We start from the raw sequence: 27,777 nt of genomic DNA, 5'->3' as shown, positions 1-27,777 counted from the left end.
CTGTGCATGCATGCACACCCACCACCTGTGACACTCCAGCTGCTCGATGGAATGTCACGCAGGCGCCGTATGTTGCGTGAGCATGCGCATATGGCCCAGTTGGGTCAAATACAGCTCAGGAACATGAGCGGACAGGTGGGCTCTCCAAAGCACTGTACCGGAACGGTGCCTACTGGTCCCAGCACACACTGGTATGCCCGTATCAGGGCGTATCGCCCGCAACACACCACTGGCTTGGCTCCCTGTTATTTTTATGAAAAGCCTTGTAAACATAGCTGTTCTAGAAAGCCTTTGGTGATGTGTAATGTGATATATGGGAGCAGTTATATGTGAAGTCTTCTAACTGTAGTTGAGTTTTTTAACCCTACTATTGAAAACAGTTTTGTAAACTGCTTAAAATCTTCTGAATGGAACAATCTGAGCAAATCAGTAACAAATCCAGAGAGAAGAAAAGAATGAATAGATAAAACATGTCTGTATTTTAGGCTTCATCATGTGCAATTTCATATGCTTGCTGCACATCCTATAGCCAATACATTAAAATGGATGAATTTATGGTAATATCCTTGGTAATATCCTTGCTTCATAATTAAAAATATAAATGATCAGTGCTAAAAATAATAAGAGTTAATATTTTACTGAATTAAGTCCAAATAAATAGTTGTAATGTACAGTGTTATACTGTAAGCATCATGTAAGCTACTGAATTTCACTGATGCAATTTTTTCAACATAGAGCCACTTATTTAGATAGAAATGTACTGTTAAAATACAAAACACATACATCTATTAACATTCTCAGATTATAGACGCCAGTTCAGGTGTTTGCCAAACTTATTTATAATATTAACTATGAAATACTCAAAAGTGTATTTATTCAACAAGTTTAATTTTCCATGTTTATGTCATACCGAGTAGTATAAATTTGGCTATTTAAAAAAATGACATATGAATGTATCCAGACATTTTTAAATAAATTGGATATATGACAGTCCAATGAGAAACAGCAATAAAGCAGTAAAACTACAATTTGGAAGTGTTTCATATTATCAAGTGATTTAAGAAACATGTGGATAAATGCATTTTTATTTGGCACATAACTTTTTCAAAGACAATATTTGTTTTATTACACTGATGGGATGTTTTATTTTTATAAATTGGGAAAAGGTTAGTTGCCACTTGACTGTGATGAACCCCCAATGTCCAATGCAATTAACTGTCTACTTCTGAGAGTTATTGTCTGGCTGAGTGAAAAGCAATTAATTTGCATGCTGTGCTGATCTGTTGCAAAAACATATCACCATGCCTGGATCAGGCAAAATGAATGTGAATTTTGAAACAATTATTAATGAATAATCCAACTGAAGCAAGGGAGAACTAATGGTATTTGCAAGTTATCAGTCTTAAAACTCCATTTATCTCTGCATTCCTTCCTTCTTTTAAACAATTCTGCAAAAATTAATAGGATGCAAAGAACAATTGTAATAATAGTTCTACAGAATATAGCTGCCTTTCTACATTTCCACCCAAGAAATGTACCAGGATAGTACATGTCTCTAATATTATTTTCTATTTATAGGGAAAAGAAAACCAGGCGCTCTACATGCTGTGCGTGGAAGCGCTGAAGATGTAAAAGGACGGTAAGAAGTGAGGGCGGGTGGGTGGGCCCTCCGGAGCACCATACCGGAATGGTATCCAGTGCTCTGGGCTGGCTCCGGTATGCCTGTACGGGTGTACCGCCTGCAACCTACCACTGGTGCAGCATTTCTCTGGTTCAAGGCTTGAATCACAAAGGATTCAAGGACTAGCGATCTTGATGCCAGTTGCTAAGTCTAAAAATTTATGTGTATCATCTTGTTTCTTTTTGCCTTGATCTTCTCAGCTGAGGATTGTTCTTAAGGTAGAGGCAGTGGTGGGTTTCTACCAGTTCGCACCCGATTGGGAGAACCAGATGGTGAAATTTACCGATCTGGTGAGAGGAGGTTCGACCGGTGGACCCGGAAGTAACTTCTGGAATGCCTGCCCCGGCCATTTTGCTCCTCGCTCACCCCCACCCGTCCGGAAGCCGCTCCATCGCACCCGTCCGCACTATCCTAGCCCAATTCAGTGTCAAGTCCCATACCTGGGAGTGGAGGTGGTGAACGGAGAAGCATGGAGAGGTCCAGCGGCACAATCCACCAGACAGCAGCAGCAAGCTCAGGAGTTTGGATGTCTGGAGGCTGTTAGGGTCTGGATGGGGGCGAACAAACTTGTGCTCAATCCTGATAAGACTGAGTGGCTTTGGATGTTGCCCCCGAAGGACTGTTTGGACAGTCCATCCTTAACCCTGGGGGGAGAAAATTTACACCCCTCAGAGAGGGCTCACAATTTGGGAGTCCTCCTGGATTCGCAGCTGAAATTGGAACATCATCTGTCGGCTGTGACCAGGGGGGCTTTTGCCCAAGTTCATCTGGTGCACCAATTGTGGCCCTATTTGGATTGGGATGCGCTTCTAACGGTCACTCATGCCCTTGTCACCTCGAGGCTGGATTATTGTAACACGCTCTACATGGGGCTACCCTTGAAAAGCGTTCGGAAACTGCAGTTAGTTCAGAATGCGGCCACGTGGGTGATAGTGGGTGTGCCGAGGTACACCCACGTTACACCTATCCTCCGTGAGCTGCACTGGCTACCTATTGGTCTCCAGACTCAATTCAAGGTGTTGGTTATTACCTTTAAAGTCCTGCATGGCTTAGGGCCAGGATACCTTCGAGACCGCCTGCTGACATATACCTCCCAGAGACCAGTAAGATCCCATAGATTGGGCCTCCTTTGGGTGCCGTCAGCTGGGGGGGCCCCTCATGGGAGAGCCTTCTCGGTGGTTGCTCTGACTCTTTGAAACCAGCTCCCCCCGGAAATCCGGACCATGCCCACTCTGATGGCCTTCAGGAAAGCCGTAAAAACTTGGCTGTTCTGGCAGGCCTGGGGCTGTTGATCTGACTGTTGAGATCCGGCCCCGACTAGAATGAATTTATGAGGGATGACTGTTGTTTTAAATTGTATTGTTGTTATGTTTTTTTATATTTTCTTGTAAGCCGCTCAGTCCTTTGGGATTGGGCGGCATATAAAAGCTTTAAATAAATAAAATAATAAATAAATAAATTTTCCTCTGTGTCATACATCCTCCGATCTCCCAAAGTTCTTTCTCCAGAGTGTGATAGCTTTCTACTGGATTTCTCTCTGTCATGCCTCCTCCGTTCTCCCAAAGTTCTTTCTCCAGAGTGTGATAGCTTTGTCCTGGATTCTCCTCTGTCTTGCCTCCTCCGATCTCCCAAAGTTATTTCCCCAGAATGTGGTAGCTTTCTACTGGATTCCCCTGTCGTGCCTCCTCCGTTCTCCCAAAGTTCTTTTCCCAGCGTGTGATAACTTTCTACTGGATTCCCCTCTGTCGTGCCTCCTCCATTCTCCCAAAGTTCTTTCCCCAGAGTGTGATAGCGTTCTACTGGATTCCGCTCTGCCTTGCCTCCTCCGATCTCCCAAAGTTCTTTCACCAGCATGTGATAGCTTTCTACTGGATTCCTCTCTGTCCTGCCTTCTCTGATCTCCCTAATTTCGGCCCTTAATCCTTCAGTTGTCTATTTTGGGGAGGTTTACCCTCTCTCCCCCCACCATAGGAGTCCCAAATTTTTTTGCCACATGGCTTGGGGGGGGGGGTCATGTGACTGAGTGTGCATGAGTGATGTCAAGTTGGTCATACCTGCCCAGTCACGACTGCCAAGCCACCCCCCCCATAATAGGCCACACCCACAGAATAGGTTCTAAAAAAATTGAAACCCACCACTGGGTAGAGGCATGGAGTCATTATACTGAAAGTTACTGGAAGTGTATCAAAACAATCAAAAATTACCTTAGCAATGTATGCAACAATGCATGGATTGGTGGATCTAATTATTATATGAATATATTCATGATCATTTAAAAGGATGAAATGAAGGAAGCGGTTAACTTATTTTCTGTATTGGCAGTATGGAAACCTTCCAGTTCAGAATATGTTACATCATTTGATTTAAAATTCATGTCCCATAGTCATAGTTCATTGTATCAGATTCAGTTTTATAAACTGCATAAATTTCATATTTATAAATTGTAACGGTCAAATTATAGAAAGGTAGAATGATCTGAAACATAATGGAAGCTGCTCATTTTGCAAGAATTAGCATGTTTTTCACTTGCCAGCATATTTGAAAAATATCCTCTAGTGTGCTAGGAATTTTTGAAAGAGTTCTGCTGTCAGGTCCACCATCATGTCCTGCCATTTTGTTTGGCGGCGGGGGTGGGGTGGGGTGGAAGGCTGACTAGCATTTTTTGCCTGCTTTCATTTTTGCTGTAACCGCTTGGGAATTAGGGAGGGGGATTGTCTTTGGAGTCAGAGCAGATTCCCTCCCAGATGGTTCCAGTGTAGTTCCAAAGCCATTGTGTCCTGAGAGTGACTTGTTATCTGCCTAGCATCTCAGTGTTCTCAAAACTTCCTTGTGGCATCACATTGGCTGCCAGTGGGCTGGTCAGTGTGGTTGGGTTTGAGGAAATGGAAGAATTGATGTGTGCTTTGTGCTAGATCTTCAGATTCCACCTGGCTTTATTGCAACCATTTTCTCTCAGTAAAAAGTCTTTTGATTCAACTCAATGGAGTGAAGAGTTTTGCTTTCCTGAGGAACTAGCTGGGGCAGGTCCTTACATCTGCCTTCCTACATTTCCAAATGTAGTTCTTGATAGCTCTCAGATGATTCAAAGATCAGTTAAAGAGACAAACTTAGAATTTCAACTGTATGTGAAATTGCAAGGAGAAAAAGGCAATAAAGTATATTTATACCACATTTTCAGGAAATTTCCACATAAATCCAGAGGCCAGCTGTTTAGAATATTTAGAACTTAACTTATTGTAAGCCAAATATCTCAGATTTTGCTAACATCTTCATACTAAAATAACATGGGGGAAAATGCTTGGCTTGTCATTAGTGTATTTCTTTATTCCTATATTGGCTTACCCAGCAAAATTGGTCTAAAGTAGTATAGGAATACTACAATAGTGTCACATCACACTTATTGTTAAAACATCTGTGAGAAAATAAAAGGAACTATGAGTATATCTGTACCACCATCATCATGAAATTTTACTTATTGACTTCTGGAGAAGGTGTGATGAACTGAAGACTGTCTCATGAAAACAGAGCCATGGCAAAGATCAAAATTCCCATGAGTAGACCCGTTCTTCAGAAACATCTCTAGATAAGAAGATGGGGCATCACCCACTTGTACTCCTGGTGGCTGCTCCTTACAAGGAGGCTACAGAGAGGTCTTCCATGGATTTGAATGCTAGGAGATGAAGGGATTAGCCATCTTGCTCTCAAATGTGGTAGAACCTAGTAAAGGACAGGTAGGCAAGCAAACCTTCTAATCACTACAGAAATTGCCTATTAATCTTTTAAAAACTATTAGAATCCTTCAGAATGTCAAGTTTGAAAATCTGCTGGGTGAGTAACTTCAACTCTGAATAAAAAACAATTAATTATAAACTTAGGAACAAAGAATTTGAAATAAACAGCAAAAGCTAAATAGGATTTTGATTTAAGAGATCTACAAATGGATTAAAGGTCCAGGTAATTTTGGGATATTGACTTTTACATTAATATTTTGGAATTAACAATAAAAAGTAAATAGCTTTTTATGAGAACTTGGTTCATAACAAAGATAACAGGCTTATGATTTGTTTACCTAAGCTTGTCAGTTGCAACTAAAACCAATCTTTAGATTAGGGGTGGAAAACTATGGCTCTTTTATGACCTGTGCACGATAAAGCACCCCCGCCACCAACAGCGAAGAGGAGCGCTTTCGCCCTCGGCTATTGCGTGCCTCTTTTCTTTCTCTGCCTGCCCGAACGAGTGAGGGAGGCATTGGCCATTAAACTGCCCACCCGCCCGTGTTCAAACCAAGCTGCCACCTCTCTCCCCACACAGGCTCTCTGAAGGAGGAGGGAAGGTCTCTCCCAAGACTTGCTTCCCTTACCTTGCATCACAGTTCCTGGACAGTGGGATATTCTTTCTTTCGCCAGTACAGGGGCATGGCCAGGCCACTACTAGCCCGGTCCGCCAGATTTTCACTACTCTTCTGGTGTGCCGTACCGTACAGGTCGGAACCCACCTCTGGAGTATACACTAGAGGCCATTTTCCAAACAAATGTTAAATATAAATTAACAATAATGATTCACTTTAATCCTTACTTAAAATAAGATGGACATTAAGTGATCCTCCAGCTACATTAAAAATGCATACCAATTTTTTTTATAAACACCAAACATTATCATGAATATTCTTGGTCATGTATATAGATGCAATAAGCACAAAGATACTCCTACTTTTATGTAGGAGAGGAAGAAACAGAGAAAGTAAGATGGTAATAAAATAAGTAAAGCTGGTCAGGTGAGAAAGAAGAGAGGATTAGCAAATATTATGTATTTAGCATATGGCGATGTTACAGTCACCATGAGACTACAATGTTAATTTTGGCTGCCTAAGACTGTTAGCCCATTCGGTTCACGCTCACACACTTTCCACAAGGGGCGTGTACCAGAAAGAAAGACAAATGGCATCCTGCAACGTCATATGGGGCCTTCTCCCTACACCAGAGTCACCTCGCAAACATGCACTGCATCAGGGAAGGTCCAGCACTGGCAGGGTTCTAACTGTCTGCATGAAGTGCTGGTTTGTCTTCCCACCGAAGTGGTATCTATTTAATTACTTGCATATAACATGCTTTCAAACTGCTAGATGGGCAGAAGCTACCCACCCTAGTGACAGGAGCTCAGCTTGCCATGCCACAAACCATTGGAGCAACAACCATCTCCAGCATCATTAAGCCAATGAGTCACTGCGCCTCATAGGATTAGCAATTAGAAAATTTGATTGAAAAGGGAAGATGTGAATGAGAATATGTGAGAGAAACGGAAGCAAGCAACAACAGAAAGTATAACCTGGAATGAAGAGTGGAAGGAAGCTATCAGGCATGCAACATGAAATTAAATTGGAGAACAGCCAGAGAAGAATATGATAAATGGATGTTGTGCCCAACCTATACCTGCCCTGTAAAATTGTTCCTAAGCCCACAAATCTTTCAGCATCAGAGCTTAGAAGTTGTGAGTTAATTCTAGAAGGTAGAAGCAGATATTTGCATCTTTCCTGTTCCAACCCAAATTTTGGTTTTCTTAGTAAAAGATTTAGACTTACTGCTCTTCCATTTCTTCTGATCCACCCTTCCTGCATTAGCAAAGACTAATCAGGTAAATATAATTCCTCTTTTCCTATTTACTACTAATGGAATGAATTGATGTCTGCCTCAAATGTGTTACTAAACATCTTCAACATGTTGGATAATCAATAGCCCTAAAGGTCTAAAGTATACTTTTTTTCAGGAGAAACTACATCAGGCTCTGCTAAATACTTGACAAAGTACCATTTGAAATAGATTCATGTGCATGGGCCAGTTTTTCCATGTAGGAATGAAACATGAAGAAATACCTACATTTAGGTAAAACCTACATTTTTTTAGAATTACATTCTGAAAAGAAATCTGAATCTTTATGAACTTTGTGTAGGTATCTACCTTCACTGAGAACTGAAAGCAAAGAATAGGTCAGTGCCATAATTACTGAACAAGCTGATCTCCCCAATCTTGTCCTTGCAGTGCCTCTGGCTTCTTTTTATTGACATATTTCTATTGTATAAAATAATAATACAATAGCAGAGTTGGAAGGGACCTTGGAGGTCTTTTAGTCCACCCCCCTGCCTAGGCAGGAAACCCTATACCGTTTCAGACAAATGGCTATCCAACAACTTCTTAAACACTTCCAGTATTGGGGCATTCACAACTTCTGGAGGCAATGTATGTTTTGTTACTTTTGATTATTTAACAATAAGAAATTTCACAAGAAGCTTATTTATTTTTAAAAAAACATAAACCTTTTAAATAAAAATAATGACAGATAACTGAAAGGTGTACATTCTGTTAAATTCCAAATGGGTCTTTCGCTGGGGACACTGCAGGGACTTCAACTAGTACAGATCTTGACCAATCATCTGATCATCTTCTTTTGGTATATGGATGTATCTATATATCTATACATATATCTAATCTATATATCTACATCTATAGCTATATTGAGAGAGGAAAGAAAGAAAGAAAGAAAGAAAGAAAGAAAGAAAGAAAGAAAGAAAGAAAGAAAGAAAAGGTTGAAGACTAAACTGGGCTAAAACCCATGTTCCTAGACAGAGGAACAATGGGACAGTGTTATTTGGAGTGATGAGTGTTCTTAGCCATCAAACCGGTCCTACAGGTTTGGACCTGTTTGGCCAAACCGGTAGTAAGAATCAGGCTTGGTTCTCCAAACCGGTAGGACTGGCAGTATGGCCATGCCCCTGAACTGGTCTCCTGGTCTCTGCTTGCATCCATTGGATGGCAAGCTGACCGGAGCTGGAAAGTGGCTGGCTGACAAAGAAACCTCTCAGCCACCTCTTTGAGTGCCAGAGGATCGGAAGCTTCTTTTCCACCCAGCTGTTGGGTGTAGGGCATTGAAAAGTCCTCCAGCCAGTGCAGTGACATGCAGTGAGCTTCATGGCCGGTGAGGCAAGTGCGAAAGCCCCGCTGAAGCCCCGGCACAGCTTTAAGATTTGTGGACTTCAGCTCCCAGAATTCCTCCTCCAGTCATGTTGCGATGATGTCATCTGCATGGATCTGCTCCACTTTGCTTTATTCGGGGGGGGGAGGCCTGCCGCTGAAGATGCCGATGAGCCCCCGCCGCCACCAGAATAACTGCTGCTGCCTCCTCCTCCTCCTCCTCCAACAGCACCACCACATTTGCTGCCCGGCACTGCAGCCTTTTTTCCTGCTCCCACTCCCTCCCGCGGACTCATGGCTCCTCAAAAGCATGGCGGAGAAGGGGGCAGGGGTAACGTGGAGCCAAGCTCAGGTGCTCCAAGCGAAGGGGAAGACGCTGCTGCCACGGGCGGGGGCGCCGGTGGGACCTTTGGCGGCTTCACCTCAGCCGCAGTGTCGGGTGGCAAATCCGGCAGTGCTGTTGGAGGAGGAGGAGGTGGAAGCAGATATTCCAGTGGCAGCAGGGGCTTTGGGGCTTCACTTCAGCCGTAGTGCCAGGTGCAAGCGGCTAAGACTGGCCGCCCACAAAGGACCTCCCCGGGTTTGCTTTGCTGAACACAGGGCGACTGAGGCTAGTTTGAGGCTAGTTTGAGCAGGCGCGGCCGGTGCAAACTACCATCAGTCGTCCCGCACTCATCAAAACAAGTCTGGGGAGGTCCTTTGCAGGTGGCCAGTCTTAGCAACGATATATTACTAATTCTTTTTAATGTGAACTCGAGTCTCCCCCAAACTGATTGCCTCTGGCATAGAAGCAGCCATCCTTCCAAGTATGCCTCACTATTCCAAGCCAAGCAAAAAAAAACCCCAAAATCCATCATGTGTTTTTGAGCAAGCCCAAAGGGAAAAGCAACTGCCGGCCTAACAGTTCATCCATTTGCAGTCGATCACCATTTACAATGCACCCTGTCAGCTGACACCAATAAAACGCTGTTTAATGGTTTGCCCAGGCGTGGAGGGAAATACGATGTGCCCCACCGGATTACAGCAACACATTTCAAAAACAGAAAAACCCCACTTTGGAGCTTAAAGTGAACTAACCTCTCGCTTTGCCATGACTATTCTTTTAAAATATGTGAAATATCGCGTTTTGGAATGGGCGTCTGTAACAAAACATTAAAAGCGTCCTGGCAGTTATCAGACAATGGAAATACCAATACACTGAACAAAGGAGATAGCGAAATATAAAGAATGCAAGAGAGAAACACGCATCCTTTTAAAGTCCCCAAACACCAGGCACATTAACTCAAGAAAAAGTGGTACCAAAGGTGCTTTTTTTCCCAAAAGGCAAGTTGACCACTTTCTTGGGGTATTTTTTCCCCCCTTTGAAAACATTTCGCTTCTCATCCATGAAGCTTTCGGTTCTTCTATCCTCTTGCACGAGAAGAGAAACGTCTGAAAAGGGGGGGGGAACCCCAGAAAGTCCACTCGCCTTTGGAAAAAGCGCAGATCTGAATGATTGAGAACCTCTCCGTAGACATAATGGTAAAAGGTTGGAAAAACCAAAGAAACTTTACTTGCACGCTGGAGAGTTGAACTTGCTCATAGCATGAACTTTTCCAACACCGGCATGTTTTACAAGCAAGGCTCCTGCTGCTAGATTGCGCAGTCGCTCAACTGCAAGGCATGATTTGCTGCTCCCAGATCAGGAGGCGGGCGAATCACGTGCCTCCTTTGCATACGAAATTTTTCGCTTTTTAACCCTTGCTTAACTCTTAAAAGACGAAAAATTCCTTATGGAAAGGAAGCCCATAGTTCTCTAGCCTCCTCCTACACTTAACACTAAGCAGACTCAAAGTCACTGTGACTTGGAGTCTGGCAGCAACTACCCTGGCCTTTTTAATTATTTTAAAAAATTCTTTCCTTTTCTTCGCTTGACTGGTGAGGCCCCGCCTCCCCTGCCTCCAGTGACTGCACGTCCCTGAGCCAGTGAGAAGAAAGCTGTGCATGCGCAAAGATGGCAGCAGTGACTAGAGGTCTTTTCAGTGCCCTGCGCTAGCAGCTGAGTGGAAAAGAAGCCTCTTGGCTTCCAAGTTCAGCAACAGGCTCGGTCCCTTCACAGGGTTGCTTTTCTCTGCGCCCGAGAAAGATCAAAAGGTGTGGAGCAGTAGCCTTTAAAGACAAAGTCGGCATAGCCGCCTAGAGGTAAGATAACAAACCACTGAGGGAAGGAGCCCCAAAGCTGCTGGTGTTGCAGACTCCTTCCCCACAGCTTGGAGTTCCAAGCAGAAGAGGTTTTCGGCTGTTGTGAAGAAGCGATAGCTTTGGGTGTGCCATGCCCGCTTTGTTCTCTTTGAAAGCCACTTTGCAAACAAGGCAGAGGCTCCGTGCGGATGGTGAGGGATGGACACAGAGGCGGAGGAGGCTGTCTGTCTCCCAAGCTGGCTCTCGGAGGAAGGAGGCAGGGATGCTGGCTCAGGGCTCGCTTCCCTTACCGCTTGTTGCCGCCTGCCTGCTCAGTACTTTTTTGGGAAGGCCCTTGGGAGGCTTCGCAGTTTGGGCCACACTTGAAGGGATCCCCATTTGAAGGAATGGGCGCCAAAGGTTTTCCTGCTGCCAAGCCTGCACAAGCGCCCCAGGGTTCCTGGGGCACCCCGGGGATGAAGCGGCGCTTCCTAACTTCAGAAGGGAGCAAGGCGACGTGAGACTGAGCTGCGATGCTCCTGAAAAGTCTGCTCAGCTTTTTTTTCACACGGACTGGGAGGTTGTAAAGAAACCATGTCAAAGCAGCTAAGCACCCAGTCGGCAGTAAGCGAAGTATTAACTCTCTGGTTTCCAGAATGTTTCAGACTGAAAATGAGTATTATTCTATTTAAAGCAAAATGCAGTTGGTTTAATTTGGTGGATTAGGTGCCTGCAATGGGATGCGGCAGCTCCCAGCTGGCAAATCAGAAATTTTTGCGGTTCTGTATGCGTGGCTAGGTGGGGGGTATGTGAATGAGTGTGTGTGTGTGTGAGTGAATCACATCAAGTTGACCACGCCCACTCAGCCACATGCTCCCCACCTAGCCACACCCACAGAACTGGTAGTAAACATTTTTGAAACCGACCCCTGCATCAAACCTCAAAAATCCAGTAGACTTTTCTGAAAAGGTTTCCACTATTTTGGCCAGTACTGTTGATGCTTAGTGCCTCACTAAAAGTGTCTACAGTGTTGTTTCTAAGGCTAAAACCCATGTATGCAAATTACAACCTTTCTAAAACTGACCCGTTTTGACAGAAAGTACATTTGTAATTTAACTGGATTAGGTTAAACTGTTTTAACTAATTTAAATGGAATTATTAATTATTTTAATGGATAAATCATTTCAATCTGATTCATAAACTTTGTAATTCAAGTTCTACTTTTGTACATAATTGACAGAGAGACAGCTTGAAATAATTCTACTCTTTTGTGTAGGGATCACAAAGCTCATGTTGCACAGGCACCAATTCCAAAAGACAGCATGATTAATTCTGAATTACCCAAATGTGCAGCACTAAAATGATCAGCAGCTGTTACTCCCAAGCAATAGACCCAACTCTTTAAATAGACCTCATCTGTTTGCCTTGCATGTTATCCACATTTATTCTGTATTTTAATAATAAAGTTAAAATTAGCCTTAGGCTTTTTTTTTCTTTTTTTCTTTTGCCGTGAAAAATATTTTTATTAGGTCTATTTTACAAATATTTATATAACAATTTTTTCTCTTTGAAGAATTACTCTCAAGTTATGTTCTTTGCCTGAACACACTCAGCAAGAGTACAAGGAGAGAAGCATTATTAAAATTTACAAATAATGAAGCTTTATATTACTGCAAATTATACTACAATACTACTAAAGTAACTGACTTCAAAAAGTGATTGGTATTCTAATTAATCAAAGTAAGCACTACAGGGGTCTAGTAAAATAAAAGATGGGAATGAATCGAAGTTCATTATTTTACAATAATTATATTTTGTAGTCTTCCAATCTTTATCTTCCATTTTTTTAAAGTAGCCCTTTTCCTAAAAGGAGGCTATTAACCAGATGTGTTTTCTTCATAATTTATATTAAAGAAAAGTCAAACTATCTATTCAAATTTACTACCGGTATTACTATTATTGATATTAAGAACAGTCTTTCAGTCTGAACATCATAAAATAATAGCTGGAAGATCACAAAGTTAAACTTTTCAGAATCAAAAACTTTTCTGCCCATGGAAATCTTGCATGCAGAGAGAAAGACATTCCTAGCATGCAATATTCTTTCCTTTAAAAGGAAAGACTAAAGCACACTTTGTATAACTATTTGATAAATGCCATGAAGAATTAGGGAGGATTCCCAGGTGAAAAAAAGAACATTTTCATTTGTATATGGAGATTCTCAGTCATCCAGGTCATGGTTGTCCCCAAGGTGCTTCTTTTCTTTCAAGGGGCAGCTGGGCTTTCTGGTTTTTCTTTGAAGATATTTTGCTTCTCATCCAAGAAGCTTCTTCAGCTCTGCTTCTTGCATGAGAAGCAAAGTATCTTCAAAGAAAAACCAGAAAGCCCAGCTGCCTCTTGAGGGGGAAAAAGCACCTTTGTGACATTTTCATTTGTATTTTATACTTTGGTAAGTTTAATAAAATTATTATAAAAAAATAAGGAACATCCTATTGCAATGCGCTCTATGTGGGGCTGCCCTTAAAGAACATCCGGAAGCTCCAGTTGGTGCAAAATGCAGTGACCTGTGTGATTTTGGGCAGACCTCGGTGTGCACATGTATCACATCTCCTGCGAGAGCTGCTTTGGTTGCCAATTTGCTTCTGGGTGCAATTCAAGGTGCTGATTGTTACCTTTAAAGCCCTTCATGGCTTGGGACCAGGTTGCCGGTCACATCTACCCGACCTACCAGAGTAGGGAGGCAAGGAATGTTGTGTGTCCCATCCCCTAGGGACATACACCTTGTGGGACCCAGAAGAAGGGCCCTCTCCGTGGTGGCTCCCTCTCTCTGGAGGCTCCCTCTCTCTCATTCCCCCAGAGATTAGAATGGTCCCCACTCTAACACTCTTCTAGAAGACATTGAAGACCTGGTTCTACCAATGGGCTGGGGAACGCAGAGCGAGATGGAGCCCATAAATGGCTAGTGTGATGTGTTGTCGCCAGGGTGGCAGGGTCTGTGTGTGTGTGTGTGTGTGTGTGATTTTATTAATTTATTAATTTATTATATAATTTTCTCTTTTATTAATTTTATTGGTTTTTATATGAGGTTTTTATATTCTTATAAGCCATCTTGAGTCGCTATGTGCAAATAGGTGGCAATATAAATTTCCTAAAATAAATGAATGAATAAATAAATCATTTCTATCCTGCTTTCTACATAGCAATGGTTCAAGTCTAATGTTTTTCTTCCCATAATTCAGCATTACACTAGACTACACTTTTTGGCTTTCTGTCATCCAGTTTGCTGTCTTCTCTTCCTTCATTTTTGGCAGTAATTTTTCATATTCATCCTTAATAACTTCTTTAAGTTCATTCCATATTTCCTCCAGTTCTCTTCAAAGAGATTCCTGATTTTCCTCCTTGAAAATGGTACATACTGTATGTCATCTTGCCAGATGCACTAGATAGGAAACATGACAAGATGAACGAATTCTACTTTATTGTAAGACTATAGTAACAGTATCTTACAAGTCTAAAAGTATACTCTTCCCACCACCACTTTTAACTATTTTCCCACACCCCATTACGATTGGTCCTTCCTAAGTTTCTTTAGCCCATGGGGGGTTCCTGCTTCTCTTATCTGATTGTTTTCTAAGCAGCAACTCTTCCCCTTGTTCCTCAAAGTCACATACACATTCTGTTACTCTATGTGTTCAAGATGATGTCCTTATTGGCTTAATTCTTTAGCTTAATTTGTAAGTTTCACATAAGCAATTTGTGATCTATTCCATAGTCAGCACCTGGCCATGTCCAAGTGAGGTCCTCCAGCTCTGTTTAGCAATTATACAGTCAATTCAATTTCTATATACTCCATTTGATGACATCCATTTATAGTTTTGATTGTTTGAAAATAATATTAGTTACAAAATCATTGGAATAGCATAAATTGATAAATTGTTCACTGGTCATTTACCATTAGCCAGTTTTATTTTAATTTCTGTTTTGTGTAGAACTTGATGTATGTGTTTGGCATGGAAGGGAGATCTATAGTGCATGAAATGTTGGGGCCATAGAAGAGGTGAAATAAAGACACAGGCAAAAAATAATTAGACAGTAATCACTATCTAATTTTTGTTTGTTTTACCATTGTTTGTATCATCTTCTGAATTAACAATGAATATGATGATTACAGAGTGACTGTCAGGGTTCCAAATAACACCCCCAACCAATGAAGACTCAAAGGCCAGCTGTTCCTCAAAGTTCCATTTTATTAGAAATGTCATACTGGCACATCTGGGAAAACCTGAATATGAAAACTCCTGGGTTTTCCCCACCCAAAGGAAAGTTGAAGTCTTCCCGTGCACCCACATGTCCATCTCATGGTCCAATCAATTCACTGTCCCAACTGGAGATGCATCCCAGTCACGCCACTCAAGGTGCAGCCTGAACATCTTTGACTCTCAGATAAAAGAATGTTGTTATGCCTAAATACTTCTACCAGCTTCATGCAAACCCCTCTTCCCACAGACGAAGTGTGGCAGCCCTGAAGATCCAAAAGAAAAGATGGTCTCCAGGGCTGACATTCACGTATTTAAGCTCAAATCTGCACCAGTTACAGAGCAAGGTATGAACCACTGACTTGGAATTCCTTTGCCCCACTCTTTTCTATCACAAACTTTTCCCCACCATTTGGGAGGGGAGGAATAAAAGGAAGTAGTTAAGGCAAGAACCCATATGTTGCAGGCATATGTTTTTCTCTGAACACAATGGAATGTTACATCCACTTGAAAAGCACAGGTTATACTGTGTGTCTGCAAATATGTAGGTCAGATTTTAAGACTCACTTTGAATTATATTTTATAGATAGTATAGGAGAAAAATTAGAAATGAAAATAAAGATTACAATTGTAATTATGAGTTGCAAAGCCTGAGAAACATTATGAAGTTGTATGTTTATGGAGATTCTCAGTCAATCAGGTCATGGTTATCCCAAAGCTGCTTTTTCAAGAGGCAATTGGACTTTCTTGTTTTTCTTTGAAAATGTTTCACATCATCCAAAAAACTTCAGGAGGATCTTCAGCCAACACAACATACATGCACACTTTAAATCCAAAAATACACTAAGGCAGAAGCTTGTCCACCTCCAGGATAAAACACCTGGACACAAACTGAACAACGTGGTATATGCAATACAATGCAGTGAGACAAGTGCAGATCTATACATTGGAGAAACAAAACAACCACTTCATAAACACATGGCATAACATAGGAGAACAAACCCATCAGGACAAGATTTAGCAGTCCATCTGCATTTCAAAGACAAATGCCACTCTTTTGAAGACAGCAAAGTCCACATTTTGGACACAGAGGACAGCTGGTTTGAAAGTGGGGTCAAAGAGGCATCTACAGTATCAAAACTGAACAGCCTTCTCTCAACAGAGGGATATCACATCATCAATCTCCAGTTTATAATATAGTCCTTTCAACAGTTCCAAGAAGGCTCCACACTCATTTGCATACTCTAGTGACCCTGAGGATACAGATAAATCTCCAAGTGGCCTTAATGACTCACTAAAGAATGAAATGACCAGCTATTTGCAAAAAATATAAATCCTTCCATTCCCCACCATCCAGTCAGAGCTAAAGAAGCTTCTTGGATGAGAAGCGAAACATCTTCGAAGAAAAACAGGGAAGTCCAGTTGCCTCTTGAAAAAGCACCTTTGGGATTACGAGGTTGGAGGTTGTAAAATTGCTATGATTATCGACTGCCCTGAAATATAATAATTAATACTTTTATTATAACTCAGGATCCTTAGTCTAGTTCTCTGAATCCCAAGACAGCCATTCAAGTAAAGTTTTCCAGCGATATGATAATCTAACCCAGTGTTTCTCAACCTGGCCAACTTGAAGATGTGTGAACTTCAACTCCCAGAATTCCCCAACCAGCTATGCTGGCTGAGGAATTCTAGGAGTTGAAGTCCACACACCTTTGCCTAGGTTGAGAAACACTGATCTAACCTGTCTCATAAGGAGTAAGGAGCTACATCTTCCTCTACCAGGCTGTGTTGATAACAGGTGAGAGAAAGAGAAAAAGAGGACAATCCAATAATTGTCTCTTTCCATTACCATCACAGGATGCAAGATCCCTCTTATTTCCTCAGTCACCTCAAGCATTGTTTTTATATGAGAAGAGGGGGGAGACAGTGATGCTGCTGATACTGATGATTGAGATGACAGCTGACGTCAGAGCAGCAGAAGAGGAAGAGAAGGTGTTGTAACAGCTGTGATGGTGGTGGCTCCTCCAGCATAATATAGTATTTCCACTCTCATTTGTCTGCTATGTTCCTTTTGTGGCCTTAATTTATTTTTTTAAGACTGAAACCATGACAGACCATGGAATATTTGCAACAAGACTGATCCTGGGATTCCTTGTACCTGAATGCCCCAAGAGAATTATCTCTACTGTTGATGCTATCCTGTAAGTCCAGGATAAGGTTTATTTTTGAATTGATCTAGTTTTACCAGCTTCCTTATTCTAAGGTAGCTAACATAGGTTTCTTTGCCACATCATTCAGAAAAACCGACACTGTGAATTCGGCACTCTTACAGGGATCACTTACATTGATCCCTCCTTGGGTACAATATATGGGGTTGTTAAGAATGTGGTCACCAAGAGAATGTGGTTATTAAGAGTCAACATTAACTTGATGGCAGTAATCAATAAATAAAACAGATGTCACATTCAAAGACAAAATTGTCTTTAGCATTTTAGTTTCCATTTGTTTTTTCTTTCCTGTGGTCTGAGTACGTCTTCTCCATTCTTGCTTTAAATAAGAAAGATAACCCTTGAGGTTCTGTAGTCAAGGTTTAATATTTATAGACCATACATGGCATTTATTTGCTAACCTAATGTAACTTGCAATGTTTAATATATGGTTTTATTTTCAGAACAGTTAACAATTGAGAGGGAAACAGAGGTTGATATCATAGTGCTATAACATCACATGTACATATAGAAATGTATAATTTAACAATGAGATTTTATTGGCAGGATTACTAGCAAGTTATTTTCCCCCAGAGTTATCCACAACTCTAAATATAGCACTCACAAAGAAATTATTACTATGAAGGTAAATCTGGAAAAAAAATTAGGCCAGGGTGTGGAGGTGAGATAGTGAGAAAGGTTACTCTTTTCTCCTTCACAACATTGTGCATATGCATGGTCAATGAACAGATACCAATGTTTATATTTATTTCACTTATTATTTTAAAAGTTACTATGAATTATTTATTCAGTGGATATGTATAGCATGAAGAATTAGAAAAGAACTAACATATTTCTCTTTCACTGTTAGTTTAATGATTTTGTATAGCAAACCTAAATCCTGAAATTTCAAAATTGAAACAGAAATCATTAGAAAAGGATGGATTTTATGCATGACAAATAAGCATGATTTCTAAGTGCGAGTATATAAAGAGTGACAAAAACAGTCAGTCAGTCAGACAAGGAGGGTTAATTTGCCATAATGGCAGAGTGAATTATTTTTATCATGCTTTAGCATGTTGTAAGTATTGGATTTGTTTTAATTATTAAGAAATAAAAACTTTAGACTAGTACTGAATGTTCTCCTGAGAATTTGGCATCACTTATAGGATCCACTTACAATTGCCTGGCCAAATTGGTACCAGAGAAATACAAGAAGAATTAATCTTGAAAATTTACATCTGATTAAAGAGTCTAAGCAAATGGGAGTTTCTTGAGCAAGCTGCAATGATATCCTGACTCACCATATCAAAGATCCATATATAAATTAATATATACTGTATTTTACTGTAGCAAAAGAAGAAGCTGGTATAGGAAATAATTCTGATTCCTGAGAATACTTTATTTTTATTTAATAAATTGCATGTTTTAGTTATTATAGATGCAGATGAAAGTGAAAAGTCATAATGGAATGAAGAATCCCACATTCTACAAAAAAAATTATTTCCATTTCCTTATAGCCATGTACTCTACAAGGATATACAATCATTCTATTTACTCTCAATTGCTCTGATGCCCTTATTCTTAGTCTTTTCAAAGATAATCCTGATATAGTAGCCTACATAACCAGCTCTCAGTTTCACCTGTGACATTTCTCAGTAGTAATTTGTTCAAGATGATATCTGCCAGAATCATCCATCATCTACTAACCTATATAAAATTTGTATCTGCCACAGTGGCTATAGGGAAAAGAAGAATTACATATTTAAAGTGTGGATAACAATATTTCTTGCTTCCATTTACTGTTGTTACAAAAACATTTTTGGCATTTTAGCTTTCCAAGCACATTTCTTTTTAACCAGCCCTACATAACAATAACACGGTGTAATAATCGGTCTTCCAATTTTATATTGGATTCTGGTAAAGGCAATGATTTAAAATAAAATAAGAAAAAGACAACTACTACCTGACAAGGTCAATGACTCTCTCCCTTGGGGCAGTGTTTACTGGCTCATCATTAATCATTATGATTTGGTCTCCTGGTATAAGTTTTCCTTCCGAAGGACCACCTGGAAATACAAGCACAGATTATATTTTATTGTATTCCCTCCCTTGGGTTTGTTAGCTGCCCTGAGTCCCTCTGGGGAATAGGGCAGCATATAAATGTAATAAACCTATAACCTAAACCTAAACCTATTTGTTATGCACATGCTGTAATGCTGAAAATGCTAGGGATATTTTCCCATACTGACACATGAATGTGAAATGCATTTTTCTGCAATATCAAATTAAAAATCAAATTGAACCAACATTGGCTGTGGCTTTAGTGTGGTTTTGCTCTTCAGTCTTTAGAATCATTCATTGGAATATGTGGATAAGTGGTCAGAGGCCCTCAATTAAATAAAACAAGAAAAAACTAGTTGGAGTCCAGCAAACTCTTCGTGGAAAGGTTCTGGAAGAAGTCATTTGCTTGTTTGCGTTCTACTTCACTATTAGTACTATAGCTTAAGTACAGGTATGACACAAACCATAGAATTTTGACTACAGAGGCTGTCTTGTGTTGCCTCTTTTGTATAGCAAAATAATATAGACTAATGAATGTCAACCTTCTATAGTACAATGTCTTCTAAATGTATTTGGTTAGAATTTCCAGGCACTGTTGTCATAGGCTTCAGGGATTTTTGGGAATTCTAGTCACAACACATCTAGAAAATACAAAGCTGGAACACACTAACTAATGGAAATCTATCAGCAGAAAAGCTGTGATAAAGGAACCAATATAACAATTAGATTAATGTTAGCCAAACACAGAAATCATACCTGGTGTTACTGAGCGCACAACAACAGGTTTTTCACTGCCAGCCACAAAACCAAATCCCAAAATTGGGTCTCTTTTCATTTCTATTTTCCGAGGTGCTGGAGGTATAATTTGGCAGCTGTCTATTCGAGGATCATCAAAAGGAGCAGTCTGAATCATGTGACTAAGAGAAAAGAAGACAGGCATTTTTAAATCTAGGTAAAGCTACAAACCCAGGTTTCTAGTTGAATTTGAAAAGTATATCAATACTATTTAAACAGTAAGAATGTATTTTTATATAAAACTATAGTCCTCAACATACTTAGTATGATAAACGAAATAAATTTGGTAATTTGAGTAAACATAGATACAGGAAGTTCTCAACTTACCATCATTCATTTAGTGATTATTCAGAGTTACAGCAGCAACTGAAAAAAGCGATTTGTGATCATTTTTCGCACTTATGACTACTGCAACATTCCTATGATTAATGTGATGAAAAATTGGATGCTTGACAACTGGCATGTATTTATGATGTTTGCAGTGTCCCAGGGTCATGTTTTGTGAACTTCTGACAAGCAAAGTCAATGGGGAAGCTATATTCACTTAACCATGTTTCTAACTAAACAACTGCAATGATTAATTTAACAACTATGGCAAGAAAAGTTGTAAAATGAGGCAAAACTCACAACAGCGATGGAAATTTTGGGATCAATTGTCATAGGTTGAGGACCACTTGTATGCAGTTGCAAATACACTAAGACACATTTACAGGTAGTCGTTGAGTTACGACCACAACTGAGCCTTAAAATTTATGTTGCTAAGTGAAACATTTGTTAATTTTAGGAGTTTTCCTACCACAGCTGTTAAATGAATCATTGCATTCGTTAAGTTAATAACATGATTGTTAAGTGAATCTGGCTTCCCCATTGTCTTGTTTGTCAGAAGGTTGCAAAAGATGATCACATGACTATGAGACAGTACAACAATCATAAATATGAGTCATTTGTCCATGAGCCAAGGTGGCGCAGTGGTTAAATGCAGCACTGCAGGCTACTGCTAGATCAGCAGTTCAGCGGTTCAAATCTCACCGGCTCAGGGTTGACTCAGCCTTCCATCCTTCCGAGGTGGGTAAAATGAGGACCCAGATTGTTGGGGGCAATATGCTGACTCTCTGTAAACCGCTTAGAGAGGGCTGAAAGCCCTATGAAGCGGTATATAAGTCTACTGCTACTGCTATTTGTCAAGCACCTGAATTTTGATCATGTGACCATTGGGATGCTGTAACAGTCATGTGAAAAATGGTCACAAGTCACTTTTTTCAGTGCTATTGTAACTTTGAACAGTTACTAAATTAACTGTTGTAAGTTGAGGACTACCAGTATTTCATTAGAATTGGTACAAAAGAACTTCATAAAGGATCAAACTCAAAATTCTATAGATTTTTAAAAGGATTAATCAGTGTTTGTAAGAAAGACAATAGTTTAGATATAGTGGACAAGTATTCTGTCTTTTTGAATTAGGTTTTGCAACATACATGTATAAATATGAGTGTATAATAAATATAAAAAAGAATCTTCAAGAAGGGAGAAATATAAAGTCATACCTGTATAAAGCACTAGATATATTTTATAAAATACTTAGGTCTTTTTACTAAAGCAGCATGAAATTAGTGAGTTAAATTCATCGTACAATCTGGTATTCATGTTATACTGTATAGAAAGGCCAATTCAATGTGCTTCCAAGACATGGTTGTATGGTTGGTGTTATAAAGTTATTCTGTAATTAAAGGTAGCTAGACATTTCTATTTGCACATAACATATAATTGGATTAGTTAAGTGTTAGTAAAAATAAGATTAAATTTCATTTCATAAATCATACTTTGGTTGGTGGCTGAATAAATTCAAGTAAAAGTTGTCAAACTTAAGATTGTAGCTCCTGGGGATCAAATATTAGGGTTTGTATTTACTTCTGCTTTGCCTAGCCAATCAAGTTCAGCCTATGTAAGCACACAGGAACACTAGATTATTAATCAATGACTAAGAGATGCATCATTCATGAACCTCCCTTGTTTAGTCCACCTAGTCCAGCCTCTCCCATTTTGCTGACACATCATTTGTATATTTTGCTCTAGCTTTCTTCCACACTCTGGCTGGAATAGAAGGAACAGCGTGACCAACAAGGTGTGGCAGGCATCACATCTGCTCCACAGCTATTAGTGCATCAAAAAGCAATCAGTTCCAGAAAGGGGGGCAGGAAGCAGTGCAGTAGAGATATTAACTTGGCTGGGAGAGGAAAAAGATGGAATGCCATCTCTTCCCAGGTTGCAGGACTAAAGCAGCCAAGTCCAATCCACTTTCAACTCAGGAAATTTCAACTCAGGAAAAGAGCTGCTGTGTTCTCTCAAGAGCTCTGCCACCAGGTCTCTTCCTTGCTCACCAGCTGCTCCTGGATGGTACAGCATTGATCCCTCCCCTTCCCAGTGCCACATGGGAAGTTGATGTAATGTTGCTGAACAAAATCCAAGTTGGCTAAGAAAATCTATGAATGGCAGAAGTAACCATAAATGGACCTGCTGCTCTTACTATTCAAGCCCACATATGAAGATTGCTCTGTGCTGAGGAAGCTTTGCACCATCTCATGAATCTGCTGATTCATTTGTGCATGGTTCATTACGATACAGGTAGTCCTCAATTTACAACAGTTCATTTAATGACTGTTGAAAGTTACAATGCCACTGAAAAAAGTGACATGACTGATTTTCACATTTCACTGTCATGTGATTAAAATGTGGATGCTTGGCCACAGGTTCATATTTATGATGGTTGTGTATGTAAAAAATTTTTTTTTTCAATAAATGAACTTTTTAAGTTCTAATAATTTAAAATGACATTCATTTCTAAAATTTAGGTACAGAATTCTGTACTTCTAGCTTACATTTATAGTTGCTTTCACCAAGAACTCAGTACTTTTATTGTTTGTCTATTTTCTCTTTGTTAACATTTACAATAAAATATAACTCTAGACAGTATCTGGAAATCCTGGTCTCCTAAAAAAGCAATAAATAAGCTACAGTTAACAAGGTCCAGGACTGTGTGCCCCTGATCTTATCCTTGGTTCTGTAGTTAATTCTTATTATGGACATTCAAATAGTTTTCTCCATTCTCTAGGTATATAAACACTGGTTCCCTAAAATATTGGTTAAAGCACTGGAAGAACTTGGTCTTAACCCAACCTATTGTGGGAAGAAATATCCATCTGGTTCAGTTCCAAGCAGAGAGAAAGACACTGGAAACATGGAGGCTGACTGGAAAGAAGATGTAATGATGAACGGAATCACATATTTGTGGTTCTGGTGCAGCTGACCACATGGAGTTTGGGGGGAGTTATACCTTCTCTTGGACTTTGCACTTGAGCTTCCTGTTCCTGTGCAAGAACATGTATTGTATTTGCTGTCAGACTCCCCTGGGGCCATGTAGTGGTCATAGCTGGCTCTATAGGCAAAATACAAATCCTAGGTGTTTGCCTGAGCTAAGTTAGGTTGACGTTTGAACTCCTCTGAGGATGATGCAATAATTCCTAATGTGGTTTAATGGTTTTTCCTGTTTGGATCTTGAGTGAGGGCTAAATCTATCACTCTGCCTTTCTTCTGACTGCTGCAGGGAATATCTGATAAGAGCCAAGGTGGCGCAGTGGTTAAATGCAGCACTGCAGGCTACTGCTAGATCAGCAGGTCAGCGGTTCAAATCTCACCGGCTCAGGGTTGACTCAGCCTTCCATCCTTCCGAGGTGGGTAAAATGAGGACCCAGATTGTTGGGGGCAATATGCTGACTCTCTGTAAACCGCTTAGAGAGGCCTGAAAGGCCTATGAAGCGGTATATAAGTCTACTGCTATTGCTATTGCTATATCAAAATATCCTGTCTTGAATGGATTTTTGCCTGCAGTATTTGCTTTGCCTATGCATAGAGCTACCTAATACTTGGCTTCTTTGAATAAACTCTTTATCTCTTAAGTGCTAACATCTGCTGAGGGCTATAATGAAAGACTAGTCTGCTTCCTGCCTCTAAAAACATGTTTCTCCATTTCTTATTTAGGAAAATATAATATTCTGCCTTTTTTAAAAACATTCCTCAAACCATTTTATTCTTCTAGGAGAGGGATCGGTGGTGACTTTCTGCAGTATCACACAGGGTGTCTGGGAAACAAAAGGAGAAGGAAGTGCTATGTATAACCGTCCTGAGCTTCTGAACAAGAGACAGGATACACATCAATCAAACAAACAATCCATAGGTGGAGATCAGCAATATGAAAAAACCAATATTTACAGGTAGATCTGGGCTCTCTTCTTTGGTCACATCAAGGAAAGAGAACCCTTTTCTACAAAGGTGTAGAAATTAATTGTGTAATTATGGCTTATTTTACAACTAAACATAAATTATATTTGTCTGCAAGTTCTCCATCAATACTTAAATCCTCTAAAATAATATCATTTTATAGTACCATATAAGTAAAAGCCATCTGGATGAGCATATGGCACAAGTGTAATTAAAAAAAAATTATCATGCCCAAACATGCCAAAGGCTATATGACATGTATAAATCCACATACAAAGCAACAGGAAAATAGAAACAAATCTACAACTATAAGCAAATAAATATTGCTTATAATTCATAATACTGGGGTGGGTGGATAATAATACTTAGAATTAAAACCTATGTAATTTTAATTGAGAGAGAGAGAGAAAGAGAGAGGGGGCACCCACACTATCTGAATTATAACACTAATTCTTTTCTCAAACAAAAATTGAATAGAATTTGGAGATCTACCAGAGATTTCAAATTGCCTGTCAACTAAGAAACTGACATTTAACAGTTTAATTATGAAAAAAAAAAGTGTATAACCTTGATTAGCTATGCAATTATTCTTCAGGGGACAGTGATAAGGATTTGTAAATCGATAAAACTAAATAAAATTGTCTCTGAATTGCTCTTTCTCATACTTACTATCTGTTTATGATAAATACTGATTACCAAATGAGCAAAAGTTTGCATTAAATGCTTTACAAATGATTCATTTAAATTAAAGTTCAACTATTCATTTTCATTTTGACAAAAAAGTATAATTGGGAATGTGGAACAGTATTAGAAATTCTGCAAATAATTTATTCTCAAATATCCTTCTGCTGCAACTCTATGTGTGACTATAGTCTGAATTTGATCACATATACTGTAGTGATTTATTATTACATGTGTAATATATCTGTCATATTATCAATAAACGTGTGCTATAAAAGTGAACTAAACTGAGAAAGAATTTCAATCTCACAAATATCCATCAGTAAACTCTGTTGAAACAGAAAAACACAGTACTGTATAGAGCAAAAATGGACAAAGGACTAAAATTGTAGGCCCTTTAATGTTTACAAAAGGACAAACATCAGATTTTTATTTATAAGAAATTTGAGAGTTCTTTAACTCATATAATCTGCTCTTTTTCAACTGTAATCTCATTTTGGTTTCAAGATGCTATATTAATGAATTTTGGGGAATAGACATTATAGTTAAGGGTTTTCATATGATATTGAAGTATACTTCTAAAACATGGAATTTATTTCATACAAATGTTTAGCTTTATTGGGCAAGGAAAATAATATTATTTCAAATAATTGGAAATAAACTCCTGATATAAAGGATTGGATCCAGGATAGAGCCAAGGTGGCGCAGTGGTTAAATGCAGCACTGCAGGCTACTGCTAGATCAGCAGGTCAGCGGTTCAAATCTCACCGGCTCAGGGTTGACTCAGCCTTCCATCCTTCCGAGGTGGGTAAAATGAGGACCCAGATTGTTGGGGGCAATATGCTGACTCTCTGTAAACCGCTTAGAGAGGCCTGAAAGGCCTATGAAGCGGTATATAAGTCTACTGCTATTGCTATTGCTATAGGAGGTTGTCATCTATTTGTCAAAGGGCTTTATATTCTAAAAAAGAGAAGATGAAGCAGTATGTTTCTGTGTCATTAAAGTTTGGGAAGCGTATAAGCAACTATATTTCACTATTAATGCACTCAAGCAACTATCGCTAAATAAGCCAGTATTCTACTGTGCAGAAAAGAAACATATTGTTAAAGGGTAAGCAAATTTTGGATTATGCTTCTATACAACCAATTTTTATTGATAGAAGAGGAATAGAAATGTATAAACTATTGTTTGTTTTATATTTTTCTAGGCACTTTTTATGTTCTTACCATTGTGAAATCAGAGCTTCCAGCTTGTGGCATGACACAGAAATAGACTGTTATTCAGGTAAAAAAAGGCAAAGGCTAATTATTATACAGCTACATAATAAATAAAAATGATTAATTATGGTCATAAACCAGCAGAAATCAACATAAGCCTGTATAATTAACAATTAGAATTACTACCCTTCATGTCTAATGGCATTAAAAATTAATTTTAAGACAAAAACAGAAAAAAGATGCAACATAAAGTATTAAATACATTTATTTATTTAATAAAGTTGTACACCATCACTCGGTGACTAATAAATTACACATAAAAATAATATACTGGTAAAAATAAAGTTAATATTAATTGTTGGGTAAGATCACAATTTAGAAAAGCAGTACTAGTCAGAAACTTTGTTAGGAAATAACAGAATAATAGAGAAGAGTTGGAAGGGACCTTGGAGGTCTTTTAGTCCAACCCCCTGCTCAAACAGAATGCACTATATTATTTCAGACAAATGGTTGTCCAATCTCTTCTTAAAAACCTCTTGTCAGGGCTGCTTCACTTAATAACCAAGAAAGAAACTCCATTTTGCAGAATTAAGAGTACTTTTACTGGTTATAAGTAAATAGAAGCTAAGCAAAGCTGGATCTGAGATAAAAGCGCGCGCAAACATAGATATCAATGTATGACCCATACCCCTCCTCTTGGTAACCCCAGCCCATAGTCCAATCCAATTACTCCACAGGTGTCATGTGGGAGACATCTTCAAAAACCATCATCAGGTTGGTATGTCAGACAGTTGGCCTTGGTGGGAAACTCCTCTCCCCGCCACATGCGCAGTAGACAGTGAGAACAACTCCCTTCTTACAGTCTCTCCTGTACAGAATATTTCCCACACCCAAATACTATGCCCCCGCTCCCCGTTTCAATGGCAGCCGAAAAGCAAGCAGCAAAAGAGAGGCTGACACCTCTAGTCTTGGAATATCCATAACTTCTGGAGGCAGGTTGATTAATGATTAATTGTTCTAACTGTCAGGAAATTAATGAGCTGTTCATCAAATTTGCCTCTGGCCAATGCTTAGCATGACACAACAAGATTACAAAGGGTTGGAAGAATAGGCTGAAAAGAACAACAGGCCCTTAACCAAGGAAAATGCAAGGGGAAAAGAAGGAAAATATCTAGAACACAATTATGGATGGGGAATTCATGGTTTGAAAGCTGCACTTTGAAAAGGACTTGGGTAAGGTTACTGACTACAAGTTGCCCATGACCCAGCAGTATGAGACAGCTGCTAAAAGGACTAGCATTAGTCTGGGCTGCATTATAAAAGAAAATATTGCAGAATATTGACAGGTTAAAAAAGGCACAAAGGAGAGTAATGTAGATGGTACAAGGGACATGACGGCATACTCTATTAGGATAGCCAATGGAACTTGGGCTATTCAATCAGAAACTTAAAAAGACTAAAGGAAGACATGGTATT

General features: G+C 39.6%; 1 protein-coding gene across 2 annotated transcripts in view; it reads right to left on the bottom strand.

Moving 5' to 3' along the window:
- The window catches only part of FRMPD4 (FERM and PDZ domain containing 4), a 286,717-nt gene that overhangs the window by 34,079 nt on the left and 224,861 nt on the right, over nt 1–27,777 (bottom strand). For both annotated transcript variants that reach the window (XM_087726190.1, XM_087726191.1), the window contains exons 3-4: nt 20,090–20,250; nt 19,236–19,338 (exon numbers count right to left, since the gene is read on the bottom strand). In XM_087726190.1, coding sequence (XP_087582316.1) covers nt 19,236–19,338; nt 20,090–20,250 — 264 coding nt within the window. The remainder of the gene's footprint in view (nt 1–19,235; nt 19,339–20,089; nt 20,251–27,777) is intronic.

This window comes from Thamnophis sirtalis, unplaced genomic scaffold (assembly GCF_051295495.1).
Source record: "Thamnophis sirtalis isolate CommonGarterSnake01/CBP01778 unplaced genomic scaffold, rThaSir2_p1.2 scaffold_12, whole genome shotgun sequence".
In the NCBI taxonomy this organism is placed as follows: domain Eukaryota; kingdom Metazoa; phylum Chordata; class Lepidosauria; order Squamata; family Natricidae; genus Thamnophis; species Thamnophis sirtalis.
Note: the sequence above shows the minus strand (reverse complement) of the source record. Positions and strands in the feature narration are given on the sequence as shown.